General features: G+C 44.7%; 3 protein-coding genes across 4 annotated transcripts in view; 1 reads left to right on the top strand and 2 right to left on the bottom strand.

Annotated features, from left to right (window-relative positions):
- Positions 1–2,649: 2,649 nt before the first annotated feature.
- On the bottom strand, positions 2,650–3,270 carry LOC310792481 (aminopeptidase N-like; the record flags this gene model as incomplete). The annotated part of the gene is made up of 1 exon (XM_083654163.1): positions 2,650–3,270. The coding sequence occupies one exon, from the start codon at positions 3,268–3,270 to the stop codon at positions 2,650–2,652; it is 621 nt and encodes a 206-aa protein (XP_083510289.1).
- Positions 3,271–11,497: 8,227 nt separating this feature from the next.
- LOC310793269 (uncharacterized protein) lies at positions 11,498–16,808 on the bottom strand. 2 transcript variants are annotated; one of them, XM_083655060.1, is made up of 3 exons: positions 16,653–16,808; positions 15,152–15,789; positions 11,498–14,602 (listed from the first exon to the last, which is right to left on the bottom strand). In XM_083655060.1, exons 2-3 carry the CDS (start codon positions 15,713–15,715, stop codon positions 14,015–14,017), a joined length of 1,152 nt encoding a protein of 383 aa, XP_083511186.1. In that variant the 5' UTR covers positions 15,716–15,789; positions 16,653–16,808; the 3' UTR covers positions 11,498–14,014. The 2 variants fall into 2 exon arrangements, with proteins under 2 accessions (XP_083511186.1, XP_083511185.1); XM_083655059.1 differs by having other exon boundaries at positions 16,659–16,808.
- Positions 16,809–20,209: 3,401 nt separating this feature from the next.
- Positions 20,210–21,351, top strand: part of chka (choline kinase alpha) — a 39,305-nt gene continuing 38,163 nt past the window's right edge. Inside the window, exon 1 of the mRNA XM_083654333.1 lies at positions 20,210–20,603. Coding sequence (XP_083510459.1) covers positions 20,368–20,603 — 236 coding nt within the window. The 5' untranslated portion in view covers positions 20,210–20,367. The remainder of the gene's footprint in view (positions 20,604–21,351) is intronic.

Here is a 21,351-nt window from a genome sequence, read left to right as displayed (position 1 = left end):
CAGTATCATCAGTATCATCATTGCCCAGTACAAAGTGCCCCTCAGCAGTATCATCAGTGCCCAGTACAAAGTGCCCCTCAGCAGTAGCATCAGTACCCAGTACAAAGTGCCCCTCAGCAGTGGCAGTGTCTTGAGCAGGGAGACTTTGTTCAACAGAGTCCAGGCAGCAAAGTGAGTCTAGAGAAAAAGAAAAACACTTCCTGATGAAGTAAATGCTGAGTCACTGGTATTGGTCAACAACTCTGTCAACCCCCTCCACAGATATATTATGCTCATGTTGTGCTATGGGGCAATACAAACCTTGCTTATTGCATCTTTAACCATTGGAAATACATAGTTAAAGTAGGCAGGATTAGGGTTGCTGCATAATATTGGATGTTTTTGCCGATATCGAATATGCTGATATATTTTCTCACTCTTTTGGTCGATTGCCCATGCCGATACGGATATATTTAAAAATAAAATTGGTTTGAATCCGAACCACCAGTCGTCTTCTTATTCCATATAGACTCCCAAGTGGACCATATGGGCACAACTACGCTATGCCACACTACGCCAACAGGCTCCGGGCGGTCTCCCCCGAGGACCCCCTCCCCATCCCCGGTCTCTACAAGTGGCTTTTTACATGGTGGGGTTGCTAGCCCCAGCATCCGAGGAAGGAGGAGGCGGTCCTCCTAAAGTGGTTGAAGTTAGCCTGCGAGTGATAGACAGATGGTTCATCCAATCACCTGCCAAGTATTTTTCCAAAGTACCTGCCCTGCCCTTTTTAATGGGTTTTTCAAGATCGAGTTTCCAGGTGGTTCTGTGAGACAAACCAGCTGGCAGTGTCAGGTTAGATATTTCATTTTGAAGCCTTTATCAGTCAATAATACCGATGATGACGCGCCGATGTCATCGTGCATCCCTATAGGCAGTATCTATAGAATCATTGCTCAGGCCAGTGGTCCTCAACCTGAGGATGAGACGCAGGACAATTTTGGCGGCATGTGTCTTTTTTGTGGGTCATGAGCCAAAATGGTTGAGGGCTGAGATAACATCATGGCCATGATGTGTTCATACTGCTGTGTCTCCTCATGTATTGACCTAAACCGCAAATGAATACTTTGTTGATGGTGATAAACTCAGCAGCTTCTCTAAAAAGGTTCTCATCCCATACAACCACATCTCTTCTCTTCAAGACATCTTCATCACAGCTCATGAACGTTCTCATGATGAATATCGTGTACTTTGGCTACCTTCTTGTGTTCCAACAGACTACAGCCTATACTCTACTTGCCTCTCCTAGTCCATCCTTTTATGGTCCTGATGTGTTTTTAGCTGTGACCAGCTGCAGCTCTAGGTCGCTCTGTCGAGGGTTCGGTCCACAAGGGGGGTATTTTCTGAGAAAAATCTTCTGCACGTGACGATGCCAGACCAAGAACAGCAAAATCTTGGCTTCGAAGGTCTGGAGCCAGGCTAACACATCTGTGTCATAAATGCTATCAGCCCAGGAATTGCTGCAACAACTTATTAGACATAATTGAGCATGGGGATGGCCATCATAATATAAGTTTCATCATAATGTTCTATGCCCTCTAAACTTTCAACATTTGAATAGACGCCTAACCAAAATACAATGTTTATTACAGATGAAATGACTAGAAAAACCTGGCACACAGTGCTGATAAACTATTGTTTCACTGTATACAAAGAATTGTCCCCTCAGTGAATGTGTGTGTGTGTGTGTGTGTGAGAGAGAGAGAGAGAGAGAGAGAGAGAGAGAGAGAGAGAGAGAGAGAGAGAGAGAGTGTGTGTGTGTGTGTGTGTGTGTGTGTGTGTGTGTGTGTGTGTGTGTGTGTGTGTGTGTGTGTGTGAAAAGGTGGGGAAACTTTTGCGTACACATTGCATATTTTATATACTGTATATATATTTTTTACCTTTATACAGGGGGAGTCAGGAGAAAACTGTTCACTTTCACACCTGGAAGCTGACCAGTACAACCACAGTCTGATCTGCCGGCCACTGAGCAGCTCCACCGACCAGTACAACCACAGTCTGATCTGCCGGCCACTGAGCAGCTCCACCGACCAGTACAACCACAGTCTGATCTGCCGGCCACTGAGCAGCTCCACTGACCAGTACAACCACAGTCTGATCTGCTGGCCACTGAGCAGCTCCACCGACCAGTACAACCACAGTCTGATCTGCTGGCCACTGAGCAGCTCCACCGACCAGTACAACCACAGTCTGATCTGCTGGCCACTGAGCAGCTCCACCGACCAGTACAACCACAGTCTGATCTGCTGGCCACTGAGCAGCTCCACCGACCAGTACAACCACAGTCTGATCTGCTGGCCACTGAGCAGCTCCACTGACCAGTACAACCACAGTCTGATCTGCCGGCCACTGAGCAGCTCCACACGAGCAGTAGTAACGAGGGAGGTGGGTGGGTGGTAATGAGGGAGGGGCTTGTTGACTTTTTGTCAGTCCCAGGGATGGAACCGACGACATTCTGGTCACAAGCTCGCTTCTCTAACCTTTAGGATATTTGCCCCCATGCACAAGTCACATCTCTCTAAAGTAGCGTGTTTAACTATGATGCGTACGCCTATTTTTCCTCATCTTATTTCCTCTTAAAGCTTTAAGGTTATATGTGGCATTTTTCTTTACTTACCTCTCTGAATTATCTCCATTAGCTGGGACTCCTTCTTTGTATTTGCTGACATACAGTCCGACCAGATCGTCCTGCATTTCTCCCTCAAAAGCCACAAACAGACTATAATTCCCTCCTTTCACCAACACCTGATCCACCTTGATCTCGAGGAAGTCGCTTGCATCCTTGTGGAGCTTCACGCCGGTAACAGGCACCTCCTTGTTTGCGTCTCTGTTCGTCACCTTCAACACGGGCAATGCCAGCTCCTTCTTGCTGTGGAGGAAGATGGTCTTGGTACTTCGGACGCAGTGGAAGTGAACCGTGGAGTTCCCCGTGAAGACCATCGTCTGGTTGGGGCTGGTGATGTTGGGGTTTGGGTCCTCGATGATGCGGGTGTAGAGGCGAGGCCACAGGTAGAGCTCGTACCTGTCGGGCACCAGGTCTCCCGGCAGCCTCATTATGGGCGGGGGTCCTGTGGGGAACGTCGTGCTCGTGGAAGTCGGACGGGCCGTCGGACCCAATATGTCGATCTGAGTCTTGTACACGATCACCATCAGGACGATGCCGGTGATGGCCGACGCGGTCACGCCGACGGTGATGACGGCGAGAGCCTTGGATACGAATAACCCCTTCGCCATGGTGGCCCGCTCCGCTTGGTCAGTCGTGGAGGTCCCAGCGGTGCTCGGAAGAGACGAGTTGGGACTCTGTACTCAAGCGATGAACCTGAGCTTCTGTGCCTCTGGCCCGCAATGCTCAGACTGTATGTGTCAAAGTCACCTCCCTCCCATAAACAGGGCTTGGCCTTAGCAATTAAGGACCCATACTTAGATTAAGCATTAACTTGTGCATCAGCGAAGGAGCAAAGAGTAAGAGCTATAGTGTGAGGACGACTCAGCCGATGTGCACTGGCCTTGCTGTAAATAATCAGTCAGATTGCGCTCTCACACATCTGGAGGCGGTTAGTGTGGTCTTGCCACTAATGCAGGGGTTCGGTAAACCTCAAGGAACACTCTCTTCTTCTCACACCGCCCTCTCCAAAGCATCACTCACCTCCTCACGTTCTCCTATCCGAAACACAGCAAACACTCCCGAAACCATCAATCATACGATTGATGGTTTGATGGCCTGATAGGCCCAAAAGGGCAGCTGGAGAAAGAGATCCTTCAGGAGTTAGAAGAATGTCAGAAGAAGCATCACTGTGTCCTGCACTATATTCTGGACCCAGGAGGAGGCGATCTGGGGCTTCTAACGCAGAGGAGGAGCCCCCTGAGTTGCGCCTACCTTCCACAGTCAGAGCCGATTTCCCCACGCAGGGGGTCGGTTCTGCTGGCGTGCTAAGCTACAGGTCTGTATTGGATCTGCTGGCGTGCTAAGCTACAGGTCTGTATTGGATCTGCTGGCGTGCTAAGCTACAGGTCTGTATTGGATCTGCTGGCGTGCTAAGCTACAGGTCTGTATGGATCCCAGACTACTGACAAACTCTCAACAAACAAGAATCATGTGTAAGGAGGAGTACCGAGAGGCTCGGGGAGGAGTGCCGGAGGAGGGTGGAGAAAAGAGGAGGAATAGAAAGGGGGATAGAGAACAACATTATTTGGGAATCATCAATTGGGAAGCTCCCCCCCACAACCACCACCACCACCACCACCACCCACACAAACACATTCTTCACCTCAGGAGGGGAAGCACAGGCACAGAACTGGGCAAATGGGACCAGTCTATGGGTTGGAGCTGGGAGTGGTGGTTATTTTGGCTATTGGTTACGCTCAGAACAGCTGTTCATATATCACGGGGTCAAGTGGATCAAAACTCCCCGACCATATTAGAACACTACTAAGAAGTGACTAAGAAGGTGGGAAAGCCCCCCCCCCCCCCCCCTGCTTTCACTTGCCTGCTTTGCAATCAGTATTATCTTGTTGAATATATGTTAGTGTTGCACTCATGTTTATGACAGCTTCACCATTACGCACGGCCACACACTGTCATCTTTTCCCCACATGGAGATTTTGGGGTAGAAAGAATTAGTGTTGTCACGGTTTTCGGTACTTCGGTACTTAGTCGGTACTACATTGTTTTCGGTACTTCGGTACCTGTTTTTGCATGGTTCTGAGGGTATCGCTTTTTTTTTTTCAATAAACAATACTTGAGGGCTACATGCCACTGGTGTTGCACTGTCTGCACTCACTGCCATACAGAGTTGAATGTAAGAAGTAAGCAGACGCACATTGTTTTGTTTTAAAGTTGAAGACTACATGTCATTTGTTCATTGGAAATGGTTGCATACTTTAATAAAGGAGAATATGTTGAAGAAATATCAGTCTGTTTTTTTTACCGTGGTACCGGAATTGGTACCGAGTACCGTGGAAATTCACTAGTACCGGTACCGACTACTGAATTATTGGTACCGTGACATCACTAGAAAGAATAGTTTATTTTTCCTGTGAGATGAAACGTCATCACAGAACTAAAGGAAGCTAAAGATTTTGACTTGGTAAGTCCTGGGGTCATTCAACTTTAATACAGCCCATAACGTCCTGGGGTCATTCAACTTTAATACAGCCCATAACGGACCATGCAAACTTTCAATTCAACATGAGACATTTTAGAAATATAGTCGAGGCATCTGGGTAGCGCAGAGGTCAAATGACTCACCGACCATCGCGGAGACCCAGGTTCACTTCCTGGTAGCGGTCAGACGTCCCTACAGACACAATTGGCCGTGTCTGCAGGTGGGAAGCTGGTGTGTCCAAGGGTGACCACACTTGAAGTGCTCCCCTCCACTTTACACATTAAAAACATGACATTGAGAATATGGCAATAAAGACGTCAGCAAGGGGAGACAATTTTCCAAAGACTCCCTCATAATCGTAACACCGATTAAGCATGCGTATATAGAGTGGAGTACAGTATGATCTGAACAGACACGTCTTCACTCCATCTGTAGCCTACACATTATTAAACTTACGGGATCTTTGCTTGAGCATACATCCTGGATCCTGCTGCATAATTGCCATATATGTCATCATGTGTCCTTTCTGTGAGAAAAGTGTCCTAGATATATTATTACCTTATACAAACCCCAAGAGAAAATTACGTTAAGTCAATATTTTAGTGTTTGCGCTGCATATTCTGTAACCCTTTGAGTCTGGCTGCTCACTTTCTCAGACCATTGTTCACAGTCTGTCCTTATCTGACATGTACTACAGACATACTACAGACAAATGTAAGACACAATGTACTAACTTTTTTCTTTCTTTTCCCCCCATTGTATACAGTGAGATAAAGTTTTAGAAAAATGGTGTCACTTCAATGAAATGGCTATTAGGGGGACTAACATAATCACACATGAATACGACTGGGCTCATTGAATCCACAAGACTCAAAGCTTTCCAGTCATACCCAATTTATGTCATTCCAAGACTGTTTAGGGACCGCAGGATGCCGAAATATTCAAGTGGAAAAGAATTTTTATACTGCATGCAAAAAATGTGTGTGTGTGTGTGTGTGTGTGTGAGAGAGTGAATTTATGACATCACTGAATCATCATCATCATCATCATCATCAGTATATAAATGGGAGCTGGGGCTCTGTGTCTCTGTCTGTCTGTCTGTCTGTCTGTCCCATGTCCCACTGTGATGTCATAAATCCCACTGTGACATCACATGCCTAGTGTTAGATGCCTAGTATTTAAAAAAACTTTTCCCTATAGCAGCTTTAATAGCCTTACGGGCAATGTACACCGCCTCCGGAACAGATGCGGTACGGCTCTGGTATGGCTGCAAACAGAATGACTGACAGAATGACCCACACACTCACTCACGTAATCTGTCAGACGTATGCGGGATCCGACAAAAATAGAACAGGTGCATAATTTTTCCGTACCGCGTGTATCACCCATCAATTAACATGGGCGAGAGACGAGAGTCGATCCGGCAGTTTTACCGGATCCGCAACGCAGCCGCAACACATCTGGTGTACATTGCCTGTTAGAGTTCATTCCCTGGAGCTACCAGCCTGCCTTTAGTTATTTGTTCATTTAGATAAAGCAAAGGACTACAGATACACTATAGATTTCTTCCACTGGGATTTTTAACCTCAGCCCACCTGCAACTGAGGTACCCACACATGGGATCATTTTCACATGTCTGGCACCATTTAAGCCTCATCTTGTGGCAAGGGAAGGAAACAAGCTGGTTTGATTCCCAGTATCATCAGTGCCCAGTACAAAGTACCCCTCAGCAGTATCATCAGTATCATCAGTGCCCAGTACAAAGTGCCCCTCAGCACTATCATCAGTGCCCAGTACAAAGTGCCCCTCAGCACTATCATCAGTGCCCACCCAGTACAAAGTGCCCCTCAGCAGTATCATCAGTATCATCAGTGCCCAGTACAAAGTGCCCCTCAGCAGTATCATCAGTGCCCAGTACAAAGTGCCCCTCATCAGTATCATCAGTATCATCAGTGCCCAGTACAAAGTGCCCCTCAGCAGTATCATCAGTGCCCAGTACAAAGTGCCCCTCAGCAGTATCATCAGTACCCAGTACAAAGTGCCCCTCAGCTTTATCATCAGTATCATCAGTATCATCAGTACCCAGTACAAAGTGCCCCTCAGCTTTATCATCAGTATCATCAGTACCCAGTACAAAGTGCCCCTCAGCAGTATCATCAGTACCCAGTACAAAGTGCCCCTCAGCAGTAGCATCAGTATCATCAGTGCCCAGTACAAAGTGCCCCTCATCAGTATCATCAGTACCCAGTACAAAGTGCCCCTCATCAGTATCAGCAGTATCATCAGTGCCCAGTACAAAGTGCCCCTCAGCAGTATCATCAGTATCATCAGTGCCCAGTACAAAGTGCCCCTCAGCAGTATCATCAGTATCATCAGTGCCCAGTACAAAGTGCCCCTCATCAGTATCATCAGTACCCCGTACAAAGTGCCCCTCATCAGTATCATCAGTACCCAGTACAAAGTGCCCCTCATCAGTATCAGCAGTATCATCAGTACCCAGTACAAAGTGCCCCTCAGCAGTATCATCAGTATCATCATTGCCCAGTACAAAGTGCCCCTCAGCAGTATCATCAGTGCCCAGTACAAAGTGCCCCTCAGCAGTAGCATCAGTACCCAGTACAAAGTGCCCCTCAGCAGTGGCAGTGTCTTGAGCAGGGAGACTTTGTTCAACAGAGTCCAGGCAGCAAAGTGAGTCTAGAGAAAAAGAAAAACACTTCCTGATGAAGTAAATGCTGAGTCACTGGTATTGGTCAACAACTCTGTCAACCCCCTCCACAGATATATTATGCTCATGTTGTGCTATGGGGCAATACAAACCTTGCTTATTGCATCTTTAACCATTGGAAATACATAGTTAAAGTAGGCAGGATTAGGGTTGCTGCATAATATTGGATGTTTTTGCCGATATCGAATATGCTGATATATTTTCTCACTCTTTTGGTCGATTGCCCATGCCGATACGGATATATTTAAAAATAAAATTGGTTTGAATCCGAACCACCAGTCGTCTTCTTATTCCATATAGACTCCCAAGTGGACCATATGGGCACAACTACGCTATGCCACACTACGCCAACAGTTAGAAGAATGTCAGAAGAAGCATCACTGTGTCCTGCACTATATTCTGGACCCAGGAGGAGGCGATCTGGGGCTTCTAACGCAGAGGAGGAGCCCCCTGAGTTGCGCCTACCTTCCACAGTCAGAGCCGATTTCCCCACGCAGGGGGTCGGTTCTGCTGGCGTGCTAAGCTACAGGTCTGTATTGGATCTGCTGGCGTGCTAAGCTACAGGTCTGTATTGGATCTGCTGGCGTGCTAAGCTACAGGTCTGTATTGGATCTGCTGGCGTGCTAAGCTACAGGTCTGTATGGATCCCAGACTACTGACAAACTCTCAACAAACAAGAATCATGTGTAAGGAGGAGTACCGAGAGGCTCGGGGAGGAGTGCCGGAGGAGGGTGGAGAAAAGAGGAGGAATAGAAAGGGGGATAGAGAACAACATTATTTGGGAATCATCAATTGGGAAGCTCCCCCCCACAACCACCACCACCACCACCACCCACACAAACACATTCTTCACCTCAGGAGGGGAAGCACAGGCACAGAACTGGGCAAATGGGACCAGTCTATGGGTTGGAGCTGGGAGTGGTGGTTATTTTGGCTATTGGTTACGCTCAGAACAGCTGTTCATATATCACGGGGTCAAGTGGATCAAAACTCCCCGACCATATTAGAACACTACTAAGAAGTGACTAAGAAGGTGGGAAAGCCCCCCCCCCCCCCCCCCTGCTTTCACTTGCCTGCTTTGCAATCAGTATTATCTTATGAATATATGTTAGTGTTGCACTCATGTTTATGACAGCTTCACCATTACGCACGGCCACACACTGTCATCTTTTCCCCACATGGAGATTTTGGGGTAGAAAGAATTAGTGTTGTCACGGTTTTCGGTACTTCGGTACTTAGTCGGTACTACATTGTTTTCGGTACTTCGGTACCTGTTTTTGCATGGTTCTGAGGGTATCGCTTTTTTTTTTTCAATAAACAATACTTGAGGGCTACATGCCACTGGTGTTGCACTGTCTGCACTCACTGCCATACAGAGTTGAATGTAAGAAGTAAGCAGACGCACATTGTTTTGTTTTAAAGTTGAAGACTACATGCCATTTGTTCATTGGAAATGGTTGCATACTTTAATAAAGGAGAATATGTTGAAGAAATATCAGTCTGTTTTTTTTACCGTGGTACCGGAATTGGTACCGAGTACCGTGGAAATTCACTAGTACCGGTACCGACTACTGAATTATTGGTACCGTGACATCACTAGAAAGAATAGTTTATTTTTCCTGTGAGATGAAACGTCATCACAGAACTAAAGGAAGCTAAAGATTTTGACTTGGTAAGTCCTGGGGTCATTCAACTTTAATACAGCCCATAACGTCCTGGGGTCATTCAACTTTAATACAGCCCATAACGGACCATGCAAACTTTCAATTCAACATGAGACATTTTAGAAATATAGTCGAGGCATCTGGGTAGCGCAGAGGTCAAATGACTCACCGACCATCGCGGAGACCCAGGTTCACTTCCTGGTAGCGGTCAGACGTCCCTACAGACACAATTGGCCGTGTCTGCAGGTGGGAAGCTGGTGTGTCCAAGGGTGACCACACTTGAAGTGCTCCCCTCCACTTTACACATTAAAAACATGACATTGAGAATATGGCAATAAAGACGTCAGCAAGGGGAGACAATTTTCCAAAGACTCCCTCATAATCGTAACACCGATTAAGCATGCGTATATAGAGTGGAGTACAGTATGATCTGAACAGACACGTCTTCACTCCATCTGTAGCCTACACATTATTAAACTTACGGGATCTTTGCTTGAGCATACATCCTGGATCCTGCTGCATAATTGCCATATATGTCATCATGTGTCCTTTCTGTGAGAAAAGTGTCCTAGATATATTATTACCTTATACAAACCCCAAGAGAAAATTACGTTAAGTCAATATTTTAGTGTTTGCGCGGCATATTCTGTAACCCTTTGAGTCTGGCTGCTCACTTTCTCAGACCATTGTTCACAGTCTGTCCTTATCTGACATGTACTACAGACATACTACAGACAAATGTAAGACACAATGTACTAACTTTTTTCTTTCTTTTCCCCCCATTGTATACAGTGAGATAAAGTTTTAGAAAAATGGTGTCACTTCAATGAAATGGCTATTAGGGGGACTAACATAATCACACATGAATACGACTGGGCTCATTGAATCCACAAGACTCAAAGCTTTCCAGTCATACCCAATTTATGTCATTCCAAGACTGTTTAGGGACCGCAGGATGCCGAAATATTCAAGTGGAAAAGAATTTTTATACTGCATGCAAAAAATAATTTGTGTGTGTGCCAAAAACTGCATGGGATTAGCATAGAGTGGGCATGTCTGTAAACGGGATACTTGTGGGTACCCATAGAACCCATTCAGATTCAGATATAGCCTTACCAGTCCAGTACCACTTACCAGTCAAAGGCCAAAAGGGCAGGTGCTTGGGCACCACCTGGGGTCTATCTGTGCACGTCCCTGCTCCCGTGTGCCGGTGAAACTCCTCGCCATCAGGTGAAAAGCAGCGGCTGATGACTTCACATGCATCGGAGGATGTGCTAGTCTACGGCTCTCCCCGGATCAGCAGAGGGGGTGGAGCAACGACAGGCACAGCAGGGGGGGATTTGGCCAAGTACAATTGGGGGGAGAAAATGGGAGAACAACCTGGGAAAAATGATAAAAAGAAATAATAGTCACTTATGGGGGAGCAAAATATAACAAAGACACCAAATGATAGGCTGCACAAAATCACTGCTGCTGAGATAAAGACAGATTGTAGTACATAAGTCTTCCAGAACTTTTCAATACATTATATCCATATTCTCATGGAGTTAAACACACACAGCAAAGCAAAACCCTGAAACTATTCCCTGGTGCCTACTTTTCCCTGTAAAATGTTTGTGCGAATGAACTCATACCAGACAATGAAAAAAGAGCAATGAAAAATGTCAATTCGTTCATTATACGGAGAAACAGAACACGTGTGAACACTAAAAGGTTCCATGGCTTCATTCCCACGGCCTCCCATTCACTACTGGTCAGAAACGAGCGTCTGTATGTATTGTTCCCACGAATGTTTTGTGTCTTACAATGCCGTTTTGGGACCTCAGTTGTCATCAGTTATTCACTCTATATACTCATGTTACGCACGATGTGCGTGGGTAAACACAGGCGCAAACTAGCTTAAAGAAATAATTAAAATTTAGAACTAGAATTTACAATTTTTATTCTTCATCCTTTGAAATGTTCGAAACTCAAACTTTCATCATATCACCAAAATCTCATACATACACCGATATACTTTGAATAGCATAAATACCCTCTGCATCTCTTTTAGTTACAGAAGAAAATGTAATTGGAGGGAAATCTATTGGAATTAATTTGTCTAGGAGACAATGGGTACACTAGTGCAATTGTAAACCCAAGCATGTTTCTGTTGTAAGACCTTGAGAGAGACAACTTCTGGGCCAAAAGACATGTTTGAGAGCAGGGACCTCTATTGGTTAGAAGGAAGACTGCAACAGCATCAATTCCATCCCTCAGATGAGTAACACATGATTGAGGCCTATGGTAAAAAGGAATTCTTTTTTTTTACAAACTTACTATACATGTGAAATACATTGAAACCATTATCCCAAGAAGACATTTGACCCACGAACAGAAAAGGTTAGAATTCAAAATTCAGTCAGTCACTGGCTTTGGGTATTTGATCAACAATAACCTCCTGTGACAGGAATGCAAGTGTCCAAGGTTCCAGGTGGAAGGTGTAATTCTGCATTCCCACATTTTCAAGGATAAAATTCCAAAACTTTCCCATGACTTTCCAAGGCTCCATAACAGAATTTCCATGTAATGTGAGCTGCTGAATCGCAAACAATACCAGGAGTTATGACTACACTGGACAAACAGGACACACCTCTTTATATTGGATTTTAGTGCTTTAGAGTCACTGCATCACATTACATGGAAGCTATTGAAATAAAACGGGAATTTTCCATTAAACATGAATGTAAAATACAAGAAGCACTCAAATCCACTATAAGGTGGTGGTGTCCTATTTGTCCAGCGTATAATAATTATACACACAAAACACAACAACACACAACTAAATTCCACAAATGTTCCTTAAATTTCAAGGGATTTACTCATTCCATGACTTTTCAGGGCCTGGAAAACGAGATTTTGGAATTCCATGACTTTTCCATGTTTAGCATGATGACCGTGGGAACCCTGGTCATTTGAATCCCTTCATTCAAAGACAGACATGTAAAACATTAAAATCACACACAATCACATCAGCTCTCACCAACACCACACACAATGAAACACAAGGGCCACTCAAGTCATAGTCACACATGAAGAAAACAACCTAAAAAGGGGAATCAAGTCAAATGTGTTTGTTGAAAAACAAACTTATGTCCAGTGCTGGAGAAACCCTGATTAGCTGTGCTGCATTCATGACCTGTCTAAAGCTGTGTTCACACCGAGATATTTATTTTTCTCTCTGCCGCTTGATTCAACCCTTTGGAATCGCTCGTCAACAGGCACACGAATTGACGGACATCTGGGGGCTATAACGTTACGCAATGTCATGATGTTTGTCCACTACGAACCACCGTAGTTGTTTACAAGCCAAGCCTATCAGCGTGCTCCTAATGCGAGCTCTAAACCAGTAGTACAGACTTCACTTAATGTCAGCTGTCAGCCTGTCAATCAGCTGTCAATGCGGTTTGTTGCCACACAATAAACCAACGGTTTGTTCCAAGCCAGTGTGATCCTTGACTCACTCTCACACGGCAGCCAATCAGCGTTGAACAGCGAGCGACTGATGCCAGCGTAATTTCGCTCGAGTTGGGATATTTCATCTTGGGCGACGAGCGTATTTTCGCCCTATCACTCTGTCTCTGTCGCTCGGATGCCCAGCGATTTTTCTCCCAGGCGAATATACGCTCAATCGCTCGTTTTCTTTTCATTGACTTTGTATGTAAACTCAATGCCAGCGAAAAACTTTAATAGGTCGGTGTGAACGCAGCTTAAGGTCCTTCTGATCTTCTACAGTTATAACCAAATGTTTCATGACCACATATATTAATGTCTGTGTTTCTGTATTGCTGTATTGCTTGGAAACAGCAGACGACTGTACTGTACGACTGTATCTTCTGCACAGCTGCCTGGAGGTAAATGCAACTGAATTCAATTCACCACATCCAAATGTAACAGTTGAATGTATGCATCCATTTCTCAATCAATTGGCTGCATTTACAATTAGATTTTTGCAACTTGGAGAAACTAACACATTCTGTTATCTGGTTCTCTTAGAGCTTGGGGGGGATATATATATATATATATAATCAGACTGGAACATCAAGTAGCTGTATGCTTGTTGGAAATAAACCTATTTTCCACATTTGGGAAACAGCGTTCTGCTTAGGAACTGGAAACAGCAGCCCACAATCCTTTGCTTTCACTCCATATCAGACACCTTCTGGTAAACAATAATTTCAATTATTTTTCAACCATTTGAAAATAATTTCAAATGGGGACACAAATTGCTGCATGTAAGAGCAATGCACTGCTCTGTTCTGGCATCGACCAGTCAGAGTCCAGGTGCACTGCTCTGTTCTGGCATCGACCAGTCAGAGTCCAGGTGCACTGCTCTGTTCTGTTCTGTTCTGGCATCAACCAGTCAGAGTCCAGGTGCACTGCTCTGTTCTGGCATCGACCAGTCAGAGTCCAGGTATGTATTATTGTCCAATCCAAACAGTAGACTACCAAAGCCAGCTATCTAGATGCTGGACACAGCAACAGGACTGAGCTAGGATGGCCGACAGCTCCCCGTAGCTCTCTTCTCTCCAGGTGGAGAGGAGTCTCTCATTGTTGAGGGCCTGGAGCTTGGGCGTCCCCTCCCGGAGGACGTGGTAGAGACACGGCCACCGGCTCTGGATCCTCAGCCTGGTCCTCCTGTCCAGCGTGATGCCGCGGACGATCTTCTTGGCACGGAGCTCGCGCAGCGCGGGCAGGTTCAAGCAGGAGAAGACCAGGCCTCGGCTGGGCGACACGTCCAGGAACTCCAGCGACTGAGACTCCAGAGTGTAGGAGATGCCGAGGTTCCGCAGCGGCACAAGGATGTGTAACGTCAGAGACTTCAGGTTGGGCAGGGATTTGGTGAGGTTCTGCAGCGTCGAGGGAGTCACTCCCTTGAAGACCCAGAAGTACTTGAGCTCGAGGACTCGGAGGTGCTGGAACTGGGTGAGGAGCGACACGGAAGGGTCGGACCAGTCAAAGTGCAGCCGCATCTTGGAGATGCGAGGGCAGCTGTGGGTGAGCTTGGTCAGCAGCTCCTGGAAACTTGCCACCTGTCAAATCAAGCAAACCGTTAAACCATCTCCCTATCGATTTTGTCTATATAACAAATGACGCACACTAGCATTAGACAGACTTCCATATCCTCACAAAGGCAACAATCATAATCTCACACATGTTCATGGATAAAATGTCAAAATAATGTCCATGACTTTTCAAGGATCCATAATAGAATGTCCATGTAATGTGAGGCGGGTGACTCTGAATCAACATTATTACTACACTGGACAAATAGGACACACCTCTTTATATTGGCTTTACATCAACAGCTACAGAAAATAAAATGTGCCATCGTGTTACGTGGAATGTTATCCACAGAAGATTACTGTAACAATTAATTCCATTACACACAACAAAATTTGATGATTTTTCCAAAACTTTCATGGATGATTTTACTAATTCCATGACTTTTCCAAGCCTGGAAATTTTGAAATTGAAATTCCACAACTTTTCCAGGTTTTCCATGACCGTGGGAACCCTGCTAGCACAGCTTTATTTGATTTGATGTATTTATTTATTTGACTCCTGATAAAACAGGCTACCTGATCCATCTTGGTGATGCTGTCCTGGTGGGAGCTGGAACCGGAGTGCACTCTGAGATCGAGGGGCTCCAGGAGTGTAAAGGTCCAGTTGAGGTCGAGGTGGCTGAGGTCTCTGCAGTGGACGTTATCCAGCAGGTGGCTGAGCAGCTCGCTCCACTTGTTGTAGCGATCCCCCAGGTCGAAGCTGGCCTTCATGGTGAGCAGGCTGGCGTGGCGCGAGACCAGGTGGTGGGTGTAATGGTGGACCCAGGCTTTCCATCGCTCAAACTCGCGGTTGGAAACGAGCAGCCCCTCCTGACCCAGGTGGAAGACGCCGCGGCGGGAGTAGTCGGCCACCCGCCACAGCTTCCAGGAGCGGACGAGGCAGCTCCAGCTCGAGCAGACCAGGGCACAGCTGCATTTGTCCACCTCGTTCAGGAAGGACAGGACATGCAGCTGACACTCCACCGGCAGGAAGTTGAAAGGGAAGAAGTCGTCCACGGCTTTCCTGCGACTGCTCACAGGAACCAGGGGCCTCTTCCGTGGTGACATGATCAGTGATGGGGAAATAATGTTGGCGGTCATTGGTGGAGGTCAGATTCTCCACCGGGAAGTCTTGTGGTCTGGCTTTGCCATAAATATATCTGGCCTGGTGGAGTCTTGGGTTAGAAAGAAGAAGAAAAAAGAGATGGAAAATTAATCTCCAATGTAAATTTAAGGACTATACCGACTTGTACTTTGATGACTTGAAAAGGTTTCTAAATTCTGGAGGAAACATCTTGTGTTTATGTAAATGACTTAGATTGAAAGTGATGATGAGATTTGTTCCAGCAGAGGAATCAATTTAAATTCTGAATTTGTAAGTTGAGAGTGATTGACATCAAACCCATGCTTTTACCAAGTTATAATTAAAAGCATTAAAAGCCTTTTTTTCTTTTAATAATGATACTGGATTGATTTGTTCTGACTTTACATTATGACATGCATATATATATATTAGACTTGGGACTCGACCAAAGTTGACTTGATCACATCTCTGCTAAAGGTCAATCGTATTACGTCAGACAGAGCATTTAAAGTACTGAACATGCTTATGCTAATGTTGTTACCAGAGACACAGATATGCTTGTGTGTGTGTGTGTGTGTGTGTGTGTGTGTGTGTGTGTGTGTACGTTACTCCTAACATGCACGTTATGTTGAAAAAACAGTTAATTTCCCCAAAGGTCGACGTAGTCCTTAAACACACCTGCCATAAAATAATGTTGTTTGTTTGTGTGCACGTGTAAAAGTTTTACACGTCTCTTCACTTTTACCAAGACTAACAGTCGCGAAGTGATACAACACATCCGTTTACAAACGTCCTTTGATCTGACAACATTTATTTTGTTGGTGACAGTTAGGCAGTTAGCTGACAGTAAGTTTGTGTGAAATAATGAATGCAGCAGCAGGTCTCTAACGTTAGCTGCGTGCTAGTTAACGTTACATTATCTGGACTAGCTGATTGTTCAGATAAAAAACTTACCGTTACCTTTTGGTCGAACAAGCAGACGTCCCGTGTCGCTGGAAAAAACTAACTAACCTGATGCTAACTTATTAGGTAATGTTAGCACAGACAGGACGAGACACCGCAGCTTCAAATTAAATTATTTGTATTATTGTGATTATAACACTTGCAGCTTTATATAAAAACATACTGAAACGTATAGCGTTAGTCACCTAGACAAAACCAAAGTACAACGTTAAAAGTTATATAATCTAGCAGCTAGGCCAGCTAGCTAGCTAACAGCTGAGCGCTGTTGTTGTTTTTGTTGGGGAACTTGGGGCTGCCTGATGATGACGTCATCAACATGCGCTGTACCGCACGTTTTGTAGTCGACGTAATCCCGCCGGGCGGAGTTTCGTCTTCCAAAGTGAGCGTTTATGGGGAAACAAATATTTATATTTTTGTATGGTTCATATGGCGGTGCAAAACATAAACTGAGTTGCAAATAAAAACGTAGCGTTGCGCCATAACCCAAACGACAGCTAGGTGACCTACAAAAATATGATTTAAAGTGGTTGCTGCTGAAGGAGCGTCAGTGCCCCCTGCTGGGGTACTCCAAGAGTGAGACATCTGGTGAGAACTCGTACCAATTATGAATGATGATGATGATGATGATGTTGTTGTTGTTGTTGTTGTTGTTGTTGTTGTTGTTGTTGTTGTTGTTGTTGTTGTTGATGATGATGATGATTGGTAGAAGTGATGGCAGTTTCTCAACTAATGTCATCTTTGCACGTTAGGCCTTTTGAATATTGGGATAATGGATTATTGGATATTGGTTATTGGATATTGTATTGTTGAATACTATATAAGTCCTATAATATATATTCTAGGTGACTATTAGTGGAAATATCTAATGACAGACATGTTGATTGATTTTTTTAATCATGCCAATTTTTTACATGTTCAAAATAATGCATATTTTCATTAAATTTCCCCCTCACACACACACACACACACACACACACACACACACACACACACACACACACACATTTGAATGATTTATTTACGTCCACATAAATACATAATATACAAAGGACATAGGCTAAACACTCTTCATAAAGGGCTGTTGACTCTGGAACACATAGCCAACTGAAGTTTTAAAAATAATTTATTTAAAAAGTCATGTGACTTTTCTTGTGTGGATTTATTTGAGTTACTTCCTGCTGCATTCATTACAACTGATCATGGTTTTTAGTCCAGTGTTTTTAAAAATACATGATTTTTTAAAACTTCTATTACCTGGATGTCTGAAAATAGTTACACATTACCAACTGAAATCAAATGAATTAAGTAGAAGATAGTTTTCAACAAATGAGTGCTGGCTAAAAGCAAACCAGAGCTAACTCTGTACTTTACATAACTATTGCATCCTTTTATTAGTTTGTAAAGCACTAGGTTTTGAAAGGTGCAATATAAATGACGCTTTACGACTTACTGACACACTGACATAGACACACAGTCATACACCTCCAACATTCTTCCTCGACCGCTCCTTTACCTCATTATTCCTTCCTCTTGTTTGTCCCTACATCCCCTCTCTCCTCCCTCCTCTCTCCTCCCTCCTCTCTCCTCTCTCCTCTCTCCTCTCTCCTCCCTCCTCTCTCCTCTCTCCTCCCTTTCTTCTTTTTGCTGCACGTTAAGCATGTCTGCTTCATAGAGTGACAGGGATGACATAATGAAGCTTACATAGGCTATTTCACATACATATTTCACATGCCTGAAGCATGTGAAATATGTATGTATGTATGTCTAGGCCTGTAGTTTCTCATACCATCCTGCCACACATCTATCACGCTTGCTCACTCATAATTCCTTGCTGTCATTTCCCAGGGCGTCAATTCAGACCAGCTGTTCCTCTCTGTTCCTCTCTGTCTGTCCACCTCTCTGTCTCACCCCTCCACCTCTCTGTCTCACCCGTCTCACCCCTCCACCTCTCGGTCTCACCCCTCCACCTTCCCGTCTCACCCCTTCAGGAGACAATTTAGAGGAGATCATGAAGGATTCTCAGACGGAGCATTAACTTCAAGCAATCCTTCAATTCTCAATATAGGTTTACACCAACTGATCAATAATTTTATCAAAATGTTCAGAAAAAGATCTGTGAACCAATTGGAAGCAATGGGTTTATTCCTGTTTATGTTCAGAGAGTCACTGTAAACCGTTACCTCACACCCAGTGACTTAAGAAATACCTTTGCCCTCCATCCTGTCATGTGACCACGTCAAGCCTTTACCTGTCATGTGACCACGTCCACGTCGAGCCTTTCCCCTGTACAAAGCGAGGGTGACTCACCGAGCCCCATGACCGAGGTGAGGTCATCACTCAGCTATTGTTATCATTCCCAGCACTCAAGCATGACCTTAGTCCAGAGCACTGACTTGGCACTTGGCAATGTCTGGTCATGGTCAATCCTATTTGAACCTAATCCCTCAATTTAACATGCTTCACACTGCCCTGACTGTCTGTCTGACACACATTTCTGCTGTCTAAATTGATGATGACAACACACACACACACACACACACACACACACACACACACACACACACACACACATATATATATATATATATATATATATATATATATAGGCCTATATATCTGCCTCGTCTCCTTTTTATTGTAACTTCCTTGATTCTCTCTCATTTGTCTTGTTTTTACATGTTAGGACCCCCTCGAAAATGAGATGATTCATCTCAAGGGGTTTTTCCTGAATGGGAATATGTCCCTGGCACTATGGAATTGCTCGCTGCATCATGTTAAATCACCCCATTTGTATTAAATTAATTTTCTATCTTTTCTACTTTCATTGAAATTAAGCGTATCCGGTTTCACAAGTAGGTGGCGCTGTCTGCATATTAATGTCAGCTTATGTGAAAGGAGGCTAACACTTTGAGAACAAACCACAGTTAGAGCGTTCCACATCCTAGGAGCTACAGACTCACTCAACATTTCACATGCATAAATGTAAATACACCAAGAGCAAATTGTTTTTGCCAAATAATGTGTATTATTAATACCTCAAACAAATACAATTGTGATAACTGTAACATTTGTATTTACAAAATGTGCGTGTGTGTGTGTGTGTGTGTGTGTGTGTGTGCGTGCGTGCGTGCGTGCGTGCGTGCGTGCGTGCGTGTGTGTGTGCGCGCTTGTGCGCGTGTATCATGTGTATCATGTGTATCATGTGTATCATGTGTATCCCTGTGTAACCCCTGTGTATCTCCCACAGCACTTGGAGGCAGCATCGGGTTCGTATTGGTTCCTGTTCCTGCTGGGCTGTGTCCGGGGCAGCCAATGGGGAGAGAGAGGGGGATGGGCTGTGCCTGGGCCAGCCAATGGGGAGATAGAAAGTGTGCGGATGTGTGACGTGTTACCGCCTCCCTCCATAACCCCACCCCACCCATCCTCTCCGTAAATGATCGGCGCGTCCCAGTTATTTTATTCATTCGCTGCCAGTGACCGTCCTGCCTCCGTTGTCTCTCAGTACAGTCAGAGCGCATTCTCATTCTTTCTCACCCGAGCCTCTCACAAACACAGTAGAACAACCGCACCACTGTGTTCCTCATAAACCCGGGTTGACGTCCAAGAACCAGAATAAATCCGGAGATACACAGCACCTTTTAGTCTCTCAAAGGGGGCATTTCATTTCACTCGACTTTTTATTTCTTCTTCTTCCACGTTTTCCAAAATGAAGACCAAATTCATCAACGGGGTGTCTTCGTCCCCCTCCCTGTCGCTGGGGCTGCTGGTGACCGAGAACGCGCTGCACGTCCAGCCCAACACCGTGGAGGACTGCAAGGACCTGAGCCGCCAGGACCAGGCCGACCCGGACACCAAGCGCAAGGCCTATCTGTGGTGCAGGGAGTTCCTGCACGGCGCCTGGAAGATCGTATCCGAGGACCACTTCCAGATCACCATCATTAGGTATTGTAACCATACCTTACTGTACACACTATACTACAGACAGGGTGGTACTGCTCAGCACACTGCTGGGATGAGACGTTAGAGGTGGTTCTGCTTTGCTAGGCCGGCCTCAGGATTGGATGGCTGTGGTTGCTATGTAGTGTGCTGTGGGCTGCAGATGTTAACCCCTCAAGCAGTGGTGGAAGAAGTAGCCTACTCAGATCTTTGACTATTCTGTTACAAGTCCTGAATTGAAAATATTATAGGTGAAAGTACAAAAATATTTGCATCAAAACATACTTACAAATACCGAAAGTAAAAGTACTCGCGCAGAATGGCCCACTTCAGAATAATATAGGCTACTATATAGTATATTATAATATATGGCCTAATAATATATAATAATATGGTATATTATTGGATTATAATTTTCGATGCATTAATGTGTTAATCACTTTAATGTTGCAATTAGTAAATGTGGAGCCAATTTGAATGTATATATATATTTTGTATATGAATCTACATACTGCTGGGTAGCTTGTGAATGCCCCCCTGGGGATCAATAAATCCTTATTGATATAATAAAATAATTTATGTATTTACTGATTATTTTGTATTGTTAATCTGAATCTGCAAAAGTAACTAGTAACTAAAGCTGTCAAAATGTAGTGGAGGAAAAAGTACAATTTGCCTCTGATATGTAGTGTATTAAAGAAGTATAAAGTCGCACGCAAAGTAGAAATACTCAAGTGAAGTACAAGTAGGCCTA

The sequence above is a fragment of the Poromitra crassiceps genome, assembly GCF_964638095.1.
Source record: "Poromitra crassiceps genome assembly, chromosome: 18".
Classification (NCBI taxonomy): Eukaryota; Metazoa; Chordata; class Actinopteri; order Beryciformes; family Melamphaidae; genus Poromitra; species Poromitra crassiceps.
This window is presented reverse-complemented; position numbering and strand designations above follow the sequence as displayed.